Below are 17,784 nucleotides of genomic sequence, written 5' to 3' on the forward strand. Positions count from 1 at the left end.
GACTCACGCAGGCCACTTTGCACCTCTGAGCAGTTTCCAGGTCTGTAATCACAGAGGGAAAAAAAATGTCAACTCTAGAGGGCTGCTTTGAGGTTTTCATAAACTAATGGGAGGAGGCACATAGATCAGTGTGCGACCCAAGAGGGTCACTCAGACCTTCTCCCTCCTCTTCCCCTGCCAACGGCCTGAGCCAGCATTACTGGGATGGAAAGGCGAGTGGGTGTTGGGACCTTGCATGAGTAGGTGCTGTTGCACATAACCACCTCAAACACAGCCGCCTCTCACGATTTGTGGTGTTATGGTCTATAAAGTCACTGCAAGAACTGACTTTGCAAATTCTGAATCATTGCCCTGAGAGGAAACACGGGGTCAGATTCCTACAAGTCCCTGAGCATATTTTCAGCCACTGATCAATATGTAACTTCATTTTACGTGTGTTTCTGTTTAAAGACACTTTATTGAAAATATCCAGCGATCCTTCAAGATCCTGAAAGCCTCTCACACTAACCAAAATCCATGAGTGCTCAAATCCATGTGAAATGGCACCGTACTGTATATAACCTATACACCCTACCCATAGATTTAAATCACCAATGGACTGCTTGTAGCATTTTACATATGAAGGTGCTGCATAAATACTTTTAGATAGCATTCTTAAGGAGAAAGCGACAATTTAAAAGTCTGTTTATGTTCAGCACTGACAATTTTTTTCAACTATTTTTGATGTATAGTTGGTACCTAGGGTCTTAGTTTCCAGATCAAAGATTTTAAGAGGAGGTGAATTTGCAAATATGAAATCCACCAGTAACAAGACCCAATTAAATCTTTAGTTTGCTGAGTATAAAGAAAATAGAGCTACATAGGGTGAAAGTTAAAATCCCTCAAAATTCAGCCCACAGCTAAACACACTTAGAATTTGCTGCATAGCTCTGTAGAACTTTCAGTCTGAAATTCACATATAATTCCTCACGTGCTCATGTCTAAGTGTCGGTTTATATTTTTTTTCACTCAACAGTATTTCTTGGAGAGCTCCCTCTTCTCCTCCTAAAAATCCTGATGTTATTTCTTAGAATCGTAAGTGTTTCTCAGAAACAATTGACCGACACAGTAGTCAGGATCTCTGTCTTAGCTCGGACCATTCATTCACGTCATCCGTGAGCAGTTCATTCATGTCCACACAGTCATTCAGGAGCCCAGGTTCCTTCCATACTTTTGCTCTGTTAGCCCCTTATTAATGAAGCCAAATCCCTGGCACATCTCTGTTTCAACTCAAGGGAACACACCTCATGGAAGAGCAAAAACTCATTGCCTTAAAGCCTGTTTCTACTTACAATCCACTGGGAAGAGCTTAGTTACCAAAGCCACACTCAGCTGTGAGACAAGCTGGGAAGCCTAGTTTCTAGCAAAGTGGCTACTCTACCAGAGCAGCTACTCTACCAGAGAGGCTACTCTACCAGAGCGGCTACTCAAGCAGAACAGCTACTGTACCAGAGCGGCTACTCTACCAGAGAGGCTACTCTACCAGAGAGGCTACTCAAGCAGAACAGCTACTCTACCAGAGAGACTACTCTTCCAGTTGCTTCTTTACTATCACCAACAAACAGGAGGAAGGCTTTTGATGGGCAGCTTAGTGATTCCACTCCATTTCCTTTTTCTGTACTTTGGTGCCTTCCTTTGTAAAACTGGGATTGTGATCCACACTGGTGAAGACTGCTTTGGGACTCACACCCAATAATGCACTGTGTAAGCATAAGAAAGTCTTCTTATTCTTCCATCGAGTCTGCAAACTGCATAGTGTATTTCAGATCCTAGTAAAAGGCCTGCCTGTATCAGTAAATACACACTAAACATCAAGGCCTGTCTGATACATCACCAAGCCTTTATTATTATTATTATTATTAATTTTTCTCCAGTTACTTCAATAATTTAGACTCTGCTCTTTGGGAAAACACATTGGGGGAATATGTGTTAATATACCCAATCAGGACTCTTTAGGTTTCCAAGTGACAGTCTGGCACTATGAAACTTGCTTACACAATAAGATAGACCATCTTACATATCCAAAAGTCCAGGCTCTGAACCAAAGTTTCCTCTTCCCCTCGGGCACCAGCTGCATGTTCAGACTAAGCACAGCATGGCTGCTCTAAAGCCAAAGCATGCTTCCAGAAGCCTCCTCTCTCCTTAGTCTTTCTCTCTGTTGTTTTTTTTTCCAAGTCAGACACTACCAATCCATTACCGACAAGAGGGATGCAACCATCATGATTTGGATTAAGTACAATTCTCTCCTGGAGCTGGGTGGGGTCTGCCTTCCTATGATCATATTGGAAAGAGAGTCACTTGAACAGAATCCAAACTCTGGATGTAAGGCATAGCTGTCACATGAGCAGCCAGCCTGTCTCTTGTGGTGGTGAAACAGGAGCCAGGTAAGGGTGATGGAGGGCGTATATACTGAATGAAGCATTTCCTTCTTAAATTGTACTTCAGTAAAGTCTAGCTCTGGTGAAGACACTTCTGGAAGAGGCCGGTGCTGAGGAGCCACCCTGATGCAGAGTTATTTCCTCTGAATGAAACAAGAGTTTCAGAAAGAAAGCGCCTAAGACTCCAAGAGGAAACACAAAGGCTCAAGAACCTCAGGCGGTTACAAGATGCACTGAGTCCCTCCCCTAAGGAGAAGGGACCATCAGGCATGCAGAACCGCCTGCAAGCGGTGCGGGGAGTCCTACGGATGCGACTTTCATCATTTGTCACCCATGCTGGGGTGGAATCCTTTGAGTCACCCATGTTCCTTTAACTAACCCCAATAAACCGACTGGATCACTATGCCGTAGGTGCCCTGAATGGAATGAATATACCTTTGTTCATGTCACCTCAGGAAAAGTTATGCAACATGCTCTCAATACTTCCTCTCCATCACCCCCTTTTATCCACCACTAACTTTCATAGTGTCTATTTATTTTTTAATCTGATGGTCTTATCCTGATCGACAATCATGATCCAAACTGACCTCTTGCAGATACTAAGACAGCAATCACCTCCCTGGGGCCCAGCCTTTCCTTCCTCTTGCAAGCCTCAGCTGTGCTGCTGTTGCTCACCTGTGCGCAGCACTGCACGCACGCAAAGGGTCCCCATCCTTCACTGCACTGATGATGTAATGAGCATCCTGCTTGCCAAGAGACCCAAACCAAGACAGGTCATTTTTCTGCTTGAGAGCCCAACACCTTCAAGAAATTCTTCTCTAAGATGCCCACACCTTTCACCTTTCACCTTCCCCAAACTTCTTCCTCAGCCCACCTCCAAACAGTTTGCAGGTCCCCATGTGCCTCCTTTTCATGCCTCTGTTCTCTCTCTCTCTCTCTCTCTCTCTCTCTCTCTCTCTCTCTCTCACACACACACACACACACACACACACCTTTCTTAGAAACCCCTTTTCTCCTCTCCATCTGGCACAGATGACAAGGTCTCCCATTATACATTTTTCTTACTCCATCTTCACACACACACACAGAGAGAGAGACACACACAGCAATACAGAAACATTTGATGAATGGCAAGAACCCTTGAGGCCAGATGTTAGCCAGGGTTCTCTCCACAATCTTCTAAGCACTCCTTAGAAAGCGAAGAGGAAATAGAACCTGAAGGTTTAGGAGAGTGGACGCTTTGAATTTAGCCAACAGGACAAGTCTCTAATTTTATCACTACAGTCTATGCAAATGTTATATTCTATACAGACTACACAGCAACATCTTGTCTTAATACTCAGTTATTTTCCTTAGTTCTTCAAATTGATCATCCAAAGAGATGCTTCTTACTTAGGCGCTGTCCTCTCACTTTTTCTGCATTAGCTGTCCTCTCCTCCCCCTGCCGCCAGAACCCTAAGCAAACCTGACAGCTGTGCAGACCCAGAAGAAACAGCTGTTTTTCAAGTCCCTGGGGGTCAGGAGCACAGCGGCGGCGAGGCGGGGTCTGGAGGCCCCTCCCTCCCCCCGCCCGCCGCGGGGGCGGAGCGGCTCGGGTCCCGCCCGCGGGGGCGGAGAGGGAGCTGGGGCTCCGGGCAGTTCGGCTTGGCTGGTTTCCGGGTTGAGAGGCTGCGCTGGACCGAAGCGGTGGCCGCTGAGCTGGTGCGGGTAAGGGGCCGCGCGGGGCCGGGATCTGCGGCCAGGGTCGGGCAGCTGAGCGGGCCGGCACCCCTCCTCTGCTCTGCCGGGCAAAGCCGCGGTGCGGCTAGGTCTGGCTGCTCTGTCCCGCAGAATTCCCCATCCCCAGCTCGACCCCCTCTCAAAGCTGTCGGGATCCCGGGATTCCAGCCCCACTGTAGCCTCCGCCCCTCTTCGGGATCTCCTCCTCGTAGCATCTATCCCTTGGGACTGTCTAGTCCTCTAGATCCTCCTCGCCTGGAGCCCCTTCCTTGGGACGCCCTCGGCCTCTCTCCTCCAGCGCCCATCGCTGGTGGTCACCTAGGTCTTCGAAACCGAGCGGTGCTCGCATCCCGGGTGGCACCCGCTCGACACCGAGCCCTCGCGCCTCCGGCGTCACAGACTGCTTCCCCCGCGCTCCCCGGCGCCTGTCGCCCGTGCCCCCGTGGGCCTGGCCCCCGGGTACCGCCCCCAATCGCGCCGCGCCGGCCGCCGGCCTCCAGGGCTCCGCTCCGCACCGCCCCCAGCGCCATGGCGTGCAGCCTCAAGGACGAGCTGCTGTGTTCCATCTGCCTGAGCATCTACCAGGACCCGGTGAGCCTGGGCTGCGAGCACTACTTCTGCCGCCGCTGCATCACCGAGCACTGGGTGCGGCAGGAGGCTCAGGGCGCCCGCGACTGCCCGGAGTGCCGGCGCACGTTCGCCGAGCCCGCGCTCGCGCCCAGCCTCAAGCTGGCCAACATCGTGGAGCGCTACAGCGCCTTCCCACTGGACGCCATCCTCAACGCGCGCCGAGCCGCGCGACCCTGCCAGGCTCACGACAAGGTCAAGCTCTTCTGCCTCACGGACCGCGCGCTGCTCTGCTTCTTCTGTGACGAGCCTGCGCTGCACGAGCAACACCAGGTCACTGGCATCGACGATGCCTTCGAGGAGTTGCAGGTGCGAAGCGGACAGGCGGGGGGCGTAGGTGGGGTCAGGAGTCTAATAGGGGCAAGGGCCCAAGCCGATTTAATGCCAAAGGGGCGGGGCTCCGGTGAGAGGTGGGGCCCTTGGGCATCTCTGTGTCAAATGGGCTTAAGAGAGATCTGGATGGGAGACAGGTCGAGGTGGGATGAGATGATGGAGAGAGGGAGCCACAGCTGGACCAGATGCTGGCTAAGGCTGAGGCAGAATGGAAGACATCAGCTCCTTCTGGGCAAGGGAAGGACCACTATCAAAGCTAACCTGGGAATCTGAGTAGGGGGTGTGGCAGGGTTGAACTGCTCTAAATGCAGCCAAAGAATTCTGGCATGTTTGGGGCATTGTGGGAAGCGACTTGCTGGGCCAGGTGTTCATAGAGATCTAGAGTGAGGACCAGACCTCGGTTGTACCATGCAAGTGAGGGCTAAGCTTAAGACGTGCAAATTGTTCAGAGGGCAGCTTTGGATGCCAAGATTAGAACAAGGTATGTGAGGGTCTAAGGTTGGCATCAAGTTCAGATATAGCAAGAACCTTTTTTGGATTTAAACCAGGGTAGAGGCCAATTGAGAGTGGAACCAGGAATTAAAGATTCAAGATTCGGAGAATTAGACTCAAAGGTGATTGGAGGAGGTAAAAACAGGCCTCGTGATGACCCCTCTTGTCTTCTACATCAGAATCTTTGAGTACTCAGTTGAACACAGCCTTTAACTGCAGCTAGGCTCCCCTAAACCTTTCTATTGTTACTGGCAAGGGCCAAGACCCTGGTCAGTGTCTTCAATACTCCAAGGCCCACTCAAACATTTTCCCTTAAAAGTCTTCCTCAAGCTCCATTGGCGCGCACGTGTGTGTGTGTGTGTGTGTGTGTGTGTGTGTGTGTGTGTATGTGTGTGCTTGTACAGAAAGAAATGCATATATAGACACTAATAACTACATTTTCCTGGACGTTTTCTATATATGATAATATTGATATCAGTAATCAATTGTTTTATTGTCTGTGTGTGAGTATTTTGCCTGCACGCATATACGTGCACCATGTGCATGTGTGGTACCCAAGAGGCCGGAAGGAGGTGTCAGATCCGTGGAACTGGAGTCTCACATGATTGTGAATCATCAGTGTGGGTGCTGGGAACCAAACCCAGGTCCTCTGCAGGAGCCCTTAGCTGCTGCGGATGCTGGTGTGGCAGCCTCGGGTGGGGGACTCTAAAGGGAAGCATCCCAAGATCAGCTTTATTTGGATAATACAGCAGATCTTCCATATTCTCCCCATGAGAGAATTCTCAGCTACACATTCACCTGCTACAGGTTTGGAGAAATCATGATGGAAGGACACCCACTAAAGTCTATTTGATGATTCTCAAGCTTCTCTGAATCCTTTTCTCAAGCTGACCAATCTCAATCCCACAGTCCTCTTCCCTGACTTTGGGTAGAAAATACCTCAAGGTAGCAACAGCTTTTTCCTTGGCATGTTTATTGCCCCCAAGTCCTGCACAGGCTTAGTCCATAGGACCTATCAATAAAACATGAATGAATGAATGAATGAATGAATGACCAAACTTAGGGTCTAAGTTCACCCCAACTGGAAGATTCAGAATTGGAAGATGTTTTTACTTTAAAAAAAAAAATGTTGAATAGGGTCGCAGTAGAGTCACTAACCTGTAAGTAGTGAGTGCTCTGTCCCTCAAGATACTTAATCAGGAATTTAAACACCTGCTTTCCTGTCTGGACTTTGACAAGGCTGACCTGGGAAGAACTTATTTGAAGTGTCTAGCTAGGGTGGGAGCACCAGCAGCTCATGTTCTTCTCTTCCTTCCTCCCCCTGAGATCCTCCGAGAACCCCTGTGCCCTGCTGGCTAGCCCCTCCTCTCTCACCTGAGGAAGAGACTTGCCTCGATGTCCCCTTTGGACTTAGGCAGTACTGGCAGAGAAACTTGCCTCCCCTTGGGGAGGCTATGCTGAGAGGTGGGGTTCAGGCCATGTTCCACCCCCATCTGCCTCTCCTGCCTCCTGGGAAAGCAGACTCATTAGCTGTTGGGAATGAGACAACCTCTACCCTCAAGGTCTGCCTCCCCCAGGAGCTAGTGGCTGCTGGAGCCTGTGCTGGGGCCCCTATCCTGGGGAAATGACGGAGAAGCTGCCAAAGCTTGGAGATCATCTGGTGTGGAGCTCACTTGACAGATGGAGAACTGTAGAGAGGGGGAGGGGACTTGCCTGAGGTCTTGAAGGCAGAGGAGTCGAGGCTCACACACAGCTGGGGTCTCCAGGCCCCCTACCCAGAATTAGGCCTGCAGTTTTTACCTTTATTCTAAAGCTTGGAGGCTACAGAGGGCAAAGATTAGCAGTTTTGTATTTATCAGCGGGCTGCTCCACCCTGGCCCTGCCATCTGCTGGCTGTGTGACCTTAGGAAAATGACTTGCTACCTCTGAGCCTCTGGCCCCTTGACCCGCTGTGGAGAACTGCTGTGTGCCCTAGATGCTGGTGGGCAGAGGGTATGCACCCTGGTGTGCTGCAGAAATTCAGTCAAGTCACCTCAGTTGCTTGAGTCTCCCCGTGTCACCAATTACATTCCCAGGAAAAGTTACATAAGGGTTAATAGTTCTTGATCCAAAGCGCCTAGAACTGTGGCTGGCACACTCAGCAGCAACCATAACTTTTAGACATCTGTGTTTATTCTAATGACTATGTTTACATAGAAAGTGGGACAATATGACATAAAAAAGCCAAATACCTCTCATCCTACCTGTGGCTAAGCATGACTAGAACTACTGTATAGTTGGTGTGTGTGCGTGTGTGCCTGTGTGTATGCACGCTTGCGAGCGTGCATGCCCCCCTCCCCAACTACTGCTGAACACCTGGACCACAGAGCGAGAAAGGAGGAGCCCATCTCCAAAGAGTTTGGGATTCGTGAGCCAAGGGCTGCCCCCAGCTGTCCTTGTAATGCTTCGCATAATCTTCATAGCACCTGCTGTAGGGACTGTTGAGATTTACTTTCTCATAAATGGAGGCAGACTCACAAAGCTAGGTGAGAGTGAGTGTCAGGGTCAGGACTTGGGAGCAGTCCAACTTGGGCCACAGACAGCCTCTCTGGTGCCTCTGAAGGCCGGCCTTTCCCTGGCCTCCCCTTTATCGTCCAGAATTGTCTCCTACCCACCCCGCCTGGTTTTTGTGTCAAGAGCACTTAGCACAAGATCAGACTAGGGGCACAGTCTGTTGGTGCCAGCTGACGCGGCAAGGGCAGGTGGCTGGGATGTCACTCTGATCAAGCAGAGCATCCGGCTCCCTGGCCATCTCAAGTTCCTGACCCCCAGAGAGAGGATCCGATTCATCCGATTCATCCGAGCCTCCCGTTCCAGGCCTCATGTGATCACTGGAGCTTTTCCTAAGTCGTGCCTCAGTGCCAACAAAGGCATCAGGGCTGGGCCTTGGATGGGAGCCTGACAGGCTGGGCACAGGGATGAGAGCCACGGAGGGAGGCAGCCCCAGGAGGGGAGAGTAGGGTTGGGGATGCTAGGGCTCAAATCTTTGCTCTGACTTTTCCTGCAGGGTGAAAGGTGTGGGCTTTTCTGAGCCCCCTTCCTGATCTAAGAAATGAGAGTCAGAGCAAGGCCGTTCGCCTTCCATGAAAGAGAGAGTCACTCCCATCCCGAGGGGAACCCTGGTCAGACAGACGGATGAATGTCTGTCCTGGGGAAATGGCGCTCCGCAGTCACGTTCCCTAGGGAAGGGCAGGCTTCTGTGAACATAGCAGCCTGTGAGAGTGTGAGCTGACAGCACACTTCTCCTTGAAGGTGTCTGGGCATCCAGGAATGCCTCATCCAGATGCACAGAGCACAGGTCACAGTGGAGACAGCTGGGGGTTGAAGTTGAGGGCACAAAAAAGTATCATTTTCTGAAACAAATTGATCTGATGATAAGGCCGACGGTGACAAAATGCCACCTCTGAAAAGCAGAGTGAATTACCTGGTACTGTGTAATGGGCACAGTCCCTTGAGACAGCCCTTCCTGGCCCTACGCCCTGTGAGGGTCAAGGAACAGCCGTACTATTCAGACACTCCCTGAGACTGGGAGCCTGGGAACTTGTCTGAGTCCTTCCTATACACAGGGGGAAGAGCTGGAAGCTCCAGCCTCTTCATCAGCCCTCACCATTGCCTCCAGGAACTACCAAAAACATTAGAGCTTCAGACGCCCTCTGGACCATTCTCCCTACTTTATATAGGAAGCCAGGTTTGGCAGAGCTCTGTACCCAGTTGGTCCGAGGCCATAGCATGGCTGACCACCTCACCTTGAGCTCCGCCGGACACAGGGTGGGGATGGAGGATTTGGAGGTAGGATCAAATTTAGATCGTTTGTCCTGGCTTCATACCTATGTGCCTCCTGAGGGTTGGTCCTATGTTGAACTCAGGACATAGCCATCAGATCCTGGCCCTACCATAGTTCAGGGAGAAAAGCCCTCTCATGGATGGGTAGCTGTTTGCAAGATCTATCCAAACTTGCTAAAGTGATCCAGGCCAGGACAGAGAGTGCGTGAGCAGAGGAAAGGACCATATCCACAGCCACTGCGTGGGGCCAGGAGCACTGTGAAGGGATTGGGCACATACTCTCTCCTCTTCCTCCTCTCTTAATACTGACAACTATTCCCTCATTTACAAATGAGGAAACTGAGGCACATAATCTCTACTTAGGTGACACAACCAGGGAGTCAACTGGAACTTGAATTTGGGTCATGACTATGGCCAGGGGCACAGTCGTGTGGACACATATACAGTTGTTGGGGACGAGCGTAAAGATGGGAAAGCGCCCTAACTTGATTCAGACGGACTCTGGGTATGGATATGGCACGGGGGGTGGGCAGGCTTCAAGGATTAGATGTTGATCCTGAAGATGCTGAGGAACCAGGGACAGGTGTGAGCAAACCGGTGTGGCCTGTCAATTATATACCTGGAGCAGTGTGCGTGGCCTTCTGTGGGAGGCCCTCGGACGGGGAAGCAGCTGTCTTGCCAGGGACCATGAGGGCTTGGCCTCAAAACAGTGGTGCCAGGGAAGCACGCATGTCTGCCAGGAGGAAGGAGCACCCAGGTGAGGGACGGGAGGAAGGAAGAAGGAAGGAAACAAGTCCACCCTGGGTAAGAAAAGGCAAACAGTGCCAGGATTCTGACTCAGGATTCTCACTTGGAGGTTAGAATCCATGGAGATGAGAAGGATTCCCTGAGGCCAGAGTCAAGATGGCGTCTATAGCATTGTCCTGGGGGGCTAGGAAGAGGGACAACTTCGTAGCAGCGGTGTCTGGGCCTCCCATAATCACTGCCTCTGTACTGAGCCTTCCAAGTAGTTAGAGAGCCCCAGGCCCTCGAAGCTGATAGAACTGTACAGCCGTGTGCATATGTGGTCCTATAAGGTGCATTCACTCTCCTGCCATGACCCAGCTTTGGTGGGCCCTGAGGAGTCACTTTTCCCCAGCTGACATCGAAGGCCTCCACTCCAGCCCAGCTAGCCCTAGCCAGCCTTTCCAGTTTCTGACTCTCCCCACTTGTCACCTGCTTGACTCTGGCCACTTCCTGCCTGACCAGTCCTTACCACTTGGGATGCCCAGAGGAGCTCTGTCACCTGCTTTCTGTGCCCTTCCATCAGAAATAAAGTCAATCTCCAGTGTTCTCTGTGGTTCCAGGTCTGGTTCTCTTGGTCTTAGGGTGGCTTATCACGTGACTTTTCCTGGTGATTCTGGACAGAGGGGGCAATGGCAAACCAGAGAAGTGGCTGCACTCAGGTCCAGCTTAGTGAACCAACCAGTCTACTGGGTGAGACTGGGTGAGAGGTTGCTTATAGAAACATGGGTGACTCTCAGAGCCCCATCATGGAAAAAGACACTCTAGCATAGGTGACAAATCACACAAGTGGCTTGTGGCTCTCCCTGTTTGGTTAACCTCTCACCTCCTGCATACTTTAAGGCTGCGGCTGGATTAATCCAGCAGGGGAAGCAGTCGGTATTGGGTGGCCGGAATCTCAGGTGAGCGTCTGATGACCCCTCTCCCACTTCTGTGAGGGACTGCTAACCTCCCAAACTTGAGTAGGTAGTCACAGCTACTCTGCTGAGACAGTGGTGGCCATGTCATGCCTGGAGGACAGGGCTTCACAGCTATGACAGTAGCACCTTAGATTGAGCTCACCCCGGGCGGCATGTCATGTCAGAAACCTTGCTGTTTAATGGTCCCAGCACCTCTCCGAGACCTATGCTGTTACAGACTCAAGTTACAGGTTGGAGACCCAAGATCAGTGAAGGTACTAACTAACATTGCCAAGTGGTGACAGCGGCACTGGATTCCAGGGAGACCCCATGTGAACCCTGCTCCTCCCAACACCCATTTGAGGTTTTGCCTCTACAACTAGCGGCAGACTATTCGAAGTTTAGTGGCTGCCTCTCTGATTAGGATGATCACACAAACCTGATACACAGAGGGTGCTCAGGATTTGTTGCTATTGAGTAAAAGGAGCAGAGAGCTCATGGGGTCTTGAACATGTTTTGGGGGTTACCCAGGACCTTGTCTCTGTCACTTAATAGCTTTGCAACCCCTCGGGGCAGCTATGCTCACCCTGTTTTTCCTCTGCAGCTGCCCTGTCACCTAGGAGTTTATTGACAGTTTCCTGTTTGCTAACTGGCCTCTCCACTTGGAGTGCGTTCTCTGGCTTACTCTCCCATGGCAAGCTGTGTGGCCAAGGGCCAGTCAGTCTCTTCCCTTAGATTTACTTCCCCTCCTGGCTCCTGGCGATAGCAGGGGTTGGAGCAGATGGTCCCTCCCACCCCTTCCTGCTTCTGCCATCTCAGGAAACAGGGAGGGGCTGCCTGGACACAGCATGGAACCAGAACATGAAGCAGTGACAGGAGCCTCAGATGAGACACAGTGACAGCATCCCAGGCACCCTGTGAGTGCCAGGTTATGTGCCCTGGAGGTCTAAATATATCATACGATTATCACCTCAATTTACTCTCCCCTGCCTAGGACCTAGGATTTATCCCCATTTTGCAGATGAAGGCCCTGAGGCTCGGAGAGGTTAGATGACACTGTGGGGACACACAAGCTAGCGGGTGACTGAGCCAACTTTCTCACCCAAATCTGTCTGATTGGCTGGAGAAGATGAAGGAGTGGGAAGTGAAACACAGCTCCCTTCTGTGTCCTGCACCCACCCTGTGGGCTCCGGGGTTTGGGCTTCCTGGACTCACTGTTTCCAGGGCTGTATATTGGGCAGGCCCAGTGCTGGGTCCTCCTAGGCTATTCTTCCTATCTTTCTATCTCTTATCAATGTCATAGCTGGCTCCTCCCATCCTAACATCAGGGAGCTCAGACCATTCCAAGGACCTGGTCTCTGGGCAGGTTCGCCTTGCAAAAGTCAGAAGCTAGGCATGCCTGGCCCTGTCCTGGGTACCGAGGATGAGAAGAGCTCCAGGACATGGTCCCTGCCCTCACGAGCCCAAGATCTAGTAAGGGAGACTGGCGGGTAGCCTTACGTTTGGAATACAGTGTGTTGAGCTTGGGGATCTGGTTCAGTTAATAGGGTGCTCGCCTAGCGTGCCTGAAGTTCTGGGTTCGATTCCCAGCACCACGTAGACTGGGTGTGGGGTGGCACACCTTTGGGAGGATCAGAAGTCCAAGGCTATTCTCTGCTCCATAGTGATTTCCAGGCTAACCTGGGCTATCTGAGACCCTATCTCTAAGGGAGGAAATCTATTTGCCACCACAGTGCAAGGCTGGGCCCTACATAGAGGAATGTCTGATGGCAGGGGAGAGTTGGGAAGCTGGGCTCTCAGGACAGGTGACCTCTGAGTCATATGAGTACCCTGAACAGAAGCCACATTGAACAAGGGCCGGGAGGCAAGCACTGCACAATGCTTAATGCTGTCCAATAGAACTTTCTGGAACACTGGTCTGCATCTGTGCTGCCTGGTGCTATAGCTGCCAGTCCTGAGTGGATATTGAGTCCTTGAGATGAGATGAGATCAGTATAGTCATGAAATTGAATTTTCCACTTCATTTCATTTTGACCCATTGCAGTGTAAATAGCCACATGGAGCTGATGGCTGCCGTGCTGAACAGCGCAGGTATAGACAGGGGTGACTAGAGACAGTGGGGGAGGTGTGGAAGGCCTTGAATGCTGCCCCAAGGCCTTGTGCTCTTCTTTCCAGACCCTCAAGAAATCCTGGGGGTTGGGAAAAACCTTTTGATATCCACTGAAGACACTGTGGGAAGCACAGGGCATGGATGGCCTGGTCTTGAGACTGGAGTTTTCAAAAGAAGGATTAAGGACGGACTAAGAGCTGTGGGTGTGGAGACAGGACCAGACTCCATAGCCTGAGATCTGACTGGTCAGGTTCAGAGATGAGTCCCAGGATTCTAGCCAGGGTGGCACCAATGGGTACTCTTCACCAGACAGAACTACACCAGACAGAACTACCTGTTCTCAGTAAGGAAGGGCAGGTCTGAGGTTACACCAGATAGAACTACCTGTTCTCAGTAAGGAAGAGCATCGGAGGTCTCCAACACTATCTCTAAAACCACTGTGATGAGTTTGTCCAGGTCTCGATTCCCAGTTCACCCAACCCCTTATCTCTCTTTCCAGCCTTGCCGGTGCCATAGACATCCTAGGAGGCCATGGTGTGTATGTGTAGAGAGGTGAAGAGTTTCCACTGCCCCCTGGATGGATATAGGAGGAAGAGAAAACCACTTTTCCTCAGATCCTGGGACCAAAGTTAGTGAGGAGTGTGTCCATGTTCCCAGGATGTTCCTAACAAAGTGAGACATGGGTTTCCAGGGCCTTAGAGGACCCACGGGGACCACCATGGGGGAGAATGTTATACTAGCCATCTCTCCAAACATCTATCTCTTGATAAAATGAATCCCAAGCTAGATTAGATCCCAGGCTGTCAGGGGCTGAAGGAGCCACACGCCACACTTCGGTGAAGTAGGCCTGCCTTTCTAGAACCTGGGGACTGGGAGGGGGGGAGGCATAGGAATGACCCTCAGCTGTTAGTACTTACTGCAGGCTGAGGAGCTGGAGTCCAGTGAGGGTGGATTTCTCTCTCGTGAAGAGCAAGCCTACCTGAGAGGACTCAAGGCTCTGTGTACCAGGGACACAGAGCTGGCTCCTGGTTTTCACATCTCTGTCAATGTTCATCCACGAATCTCACACTGGTGGCTTGAGATCTACTCTGAGGGCACCATAGGAATTAGCTAGCAGTGTTAGGGCTGACTGGCCTGCCTGCCTGCCTTCTTTTCCTTCCTTCTTTCCTTCCTTCCTTCCTTCCTTCCTTCCTTCCTTCCCTCCTTCTTCCCTCCCTTCCTTCCTTTCTTTCTGTCTTTCCTTTCTTTGTCCCTTCCTTCCTTCTTCCCTCCTTCTTCCCTTTATTCTTCCCTCCCTTCATTCATTTTCTTTCCTTTCTTCCTTCCTCCTTTCCTTTTCTCCTTCCTTCTTCCCTCCCTCCCTTCCTTCCTTCCTCCCTTCCTCCCTCCCTCCTTTTTTCCTTCCCTTCTTCCTTTCTTCCCTTCCTCCTTCCCTCCCTTCCTTCCTCCTTTCCTCTTTCTTTTTTCTTCCTTCCTCCCTCACTCCCTTCCTTCCTTTCTCTCTCCCTTTTACCCCCCACTCCAGGAGCTGGTCTGGTGATGGTGTGCCTACCCCCACAGTCCTTCTTCCCTTAGCTCTCCTGCTTTCCACTTGTGACATTTGTCTCTGCTCTTGTGTCTACTGAGATGGCTGCTAGAGTTCTCCCTTGTGTCTGTCGAAGCTCTCTACTCCCATAAAACGTGACATCTCCATTTTGTTGGTACCCCTGTTTCCATGACTACAGCATCCAGAGTGGCTGCCTACCGCACACTCTCATCTTTTCCGAGGTGTGAACCACATTGGTCATTCCCTTGCCCTTTGCTTACTTTTCCAGTTTATTATCAGTCTTTCCCCCTGGCCTGGAAGATCCCTCTGGGCAGAAACTGCCTGTCTCATTCTCTGTTGTATCTTCAGGGCCTCAGTGGTGCCTGTTACATTGTAGCTGCTCAATAAACACTTGATAAATGAATGAGGGGCAGTAAGCAGGCGATTCTGTGTTCTCCACCCCTCTCTTTTTTGTGTTAACCCTGTCAGTGCTGGGGCTGTAGAATGACTTGGGCCAGTCATTTGCCAAGGATCCCTCCCCATCCCTGCCCCCCCAATTCTGACAAGATGGATAAGACAGAGATAAAAATAGGAACCAGCCAGGCAGTGGTGTCTCACACCTTTAATCCCAGCACTCAGGAGACAGAGGTAGGTGGTAGCCAGGACTACACAGAGAAGCCCTGTCTTGAAAAAAACAAAAAACCAAAACCAATTAAAAAAAAAAAAAGGAACCTGTATTTCAGCCTGTCTGGCACCACTTGGTCTAAGTCAACTGGGGTCCCTAGAACTTGCTCAGGTTCTCTTTTCTTGGAAATTCACTCACATAGCCCCTTCTCAGAGCCCCAACAAGTACCAGACAGGCACTAGGTGCAGACCATAGAGGGAAGTAGAACAGCAAACCATGAAGAACCTGAGGGCTAATGTGGGGAAGGAGGAGGACAGACAGGAGGACACTTCCCTATGATACTGATCCTAGAGCCTCCTCAGTAAGGGCAGAAGCTGGCTCTGTTGGGCACCATCCAGCCCCACCCCCATTTATGTATTTGACAAACAAACAAATACACCTGCCACGTGCTAGTACCTAGTACCATGGATGGACACTGAGGATACAGGGAGAGATGACAGCAAACGCGCTGCACAGAGTTCCCACCCAGTGAGCCAGTGAGGTAAGCAACACACACACACACACACATCATTGGCACATATGGTCCCTTCTGTCAAGAAAAAGTACAGCAAAGACCCTCCAAGGTTATGGGGGTGTCTGTCTGTGGGGTAGTCAGCCAGGACCCCAGTTGATCAGTGAAAGGTAACTAAGCCTGGGCAAACAGTATGTGCAAAGTCCGGAGGCTGGAGGGATGAGATTGCAATATGCTTGCCTAACTTCCATGCCTGCTCTCCTCCCATCTCTACCTCCACCCCCAGCTCTATCTCCATCTCCATCTCCATCCCCACCCCCACCCCCATCCACATCCCCACCTCCACCCCCATCCCCACCACCAAAATATTGTCCCAAGTTTTGAGTCAGCTCTGGATGAAGGATGGGTGCCATTTTGGCTGGGTGTGAGAAGGGAGGGCAGTGGAGATTGGGGAGAGTCAGGTGGGGGGAGCTGCAGAATTGAAGCAGATACCAAACACCTCAGTGGTCAACATACATGACACCCAGTGCAGTGTTTTCTTCAATAAAAATTAATGCCAGAAAAATCTATAAAGAACAAGCTTTCAGTGTTTTAAACAAGGCCATCACAAGCAAGCCAAATGGAGCTCTAGACAGGAAGAACAGCAATACTGAGCCTGGGCTGGGTCAAAGGGGGAGGCAGTTGGGTTCATGCATTTGTGTGTGTGTGTATGTGCGCGCGTACATGCGTGTGACACACAATCTCATCTGTCAATGCTCAGCAGCAATCCACTCTTTTTTTAAAAAAAAGTTTATCTTTGTTATTTTTTAATTTATTTATTTTTATTTTATGTGTATGAATGCTTGCCTGGATGCATGTCTGGGCACAACATGCATGTGTGGTGGCCAGAGGCCAAAATAGGACGTCTCACCCCAGATGCTGAAGTTGCAGACTCGCAAGCCATTTTGCAGACGCTTGAACTGAGCCTGGCTCCTCTACACGAGCTACCAGTGTTCTTCACAGCTGGGCCATCTCTCCAGCCCCCAGCCATGTGTTGTTGTTATTGTTGTTTTGTTGTTTTGTTTTGAAACAAGATATCTCATTGGGATCTAGGACTTGCCAACTAGGTTAGACTGGCTGGCCAGTGAGCCCTAGAAATCCTCTTGTCCCATTCCTAGTGCTGGGGTTACAGGCATGAACTACCACAAACAGCTTTGTACAGCAGTGCTGGGGGTCGAGCTCCAGGCCTCATGGTAGCGTGGCAAGCACGTCACTGACGGAGCCACCTCCCAGCCCCGAGTCCTGTTCTCATTTCTAGAGGCAATAGCTTGCCTGTCTGGATTTGTTGCAGTGGATCACCTTAGGTGTCATCACTGCAGAAAATATGAAACCTGGCTTTCAGCTTGTAGGCTGCAGCTTATCAAACTGGCCCTGACCGGTACATGGTAGCTGTATGTTTGGGGCTAGGTTCTTGACCTCTTTGTACCCTTTTTTCTGTTTGAAATGGGAAGGTAGCAATAGTGCTCCAGGAAGACTCCCATGACCTCGTACCAGCAGAAGGCTGGGAGCAGAGCCCAGCCAGGTGAGCAGACTGTAGGCAGTCTGTGCTGCTGCAGCCTGAGTTTCTGTCAGAGTGCCACACAGATGCCAGCCAGTGACTAAGGAGCAGGCTGAGAGAGCATATGCAGAGGTCGTTTGCCATCAGGGGGACCAGAGAGTGAGGCCTGGTAACTCAAGACTATAACCCTAACTACTTAAGAAAGTAAGACAGAAGGCTTGCTGCAAGCTTGAGGCCAACCAGGGCTACATAGTGAGTTCTGAGCTAGCTTGGTCTACAGAATGAGACCCTATTTCAAAACAAAAAGAGGTCTAGGATATAGTAACGTGGCAAAGTGCTCTCTCTCTCTCTCTCTCTCTCTCTCTCTCTCTCTCTCTCTCTCTC

General features: G+C 50.8%; 1 protein-coding gene across 1 annotated transcript in view; it reads left to right on the forward strand.

Moving 5' to 3' along the window:
* The first annotated feature begins 4,641 nt into the window (after positions 1-4,641).
* Positions 4,642-17,784, forward strand: part of Trim62 (tripartite motif containing 62) — a 27,699-nt gene continuing 14,556 nt past the window's right edge. Inside the window, exon 1 of the mRNA XM_028759864.1 lies at positions 4,642-5,072. Coding sequence (XP_028615697.1) covers positions 4,665-5,072 — 408 coding nt within the window. The 5' untranslated portion in view covers positions 4,642-4,664. The remainder of the gene's footprint in view (positions 5,073-17,784) is intronic.

The sequence above is a fragment of the Grammomys surdaster genome, unplaced genomic scaffold (genome assembly GCF_004785775.1).
Source record: "Grammomys surdaster isolate TR1022 unplaced genomic scaffold, NIH_TR_1.0 126313, whole genome shotgun sequence".
NCBI lineage: Eukaryota > Metazoa > Chordata > Mammalia > Rodentia > Muridae > Grammomys > Grammomys surdaster.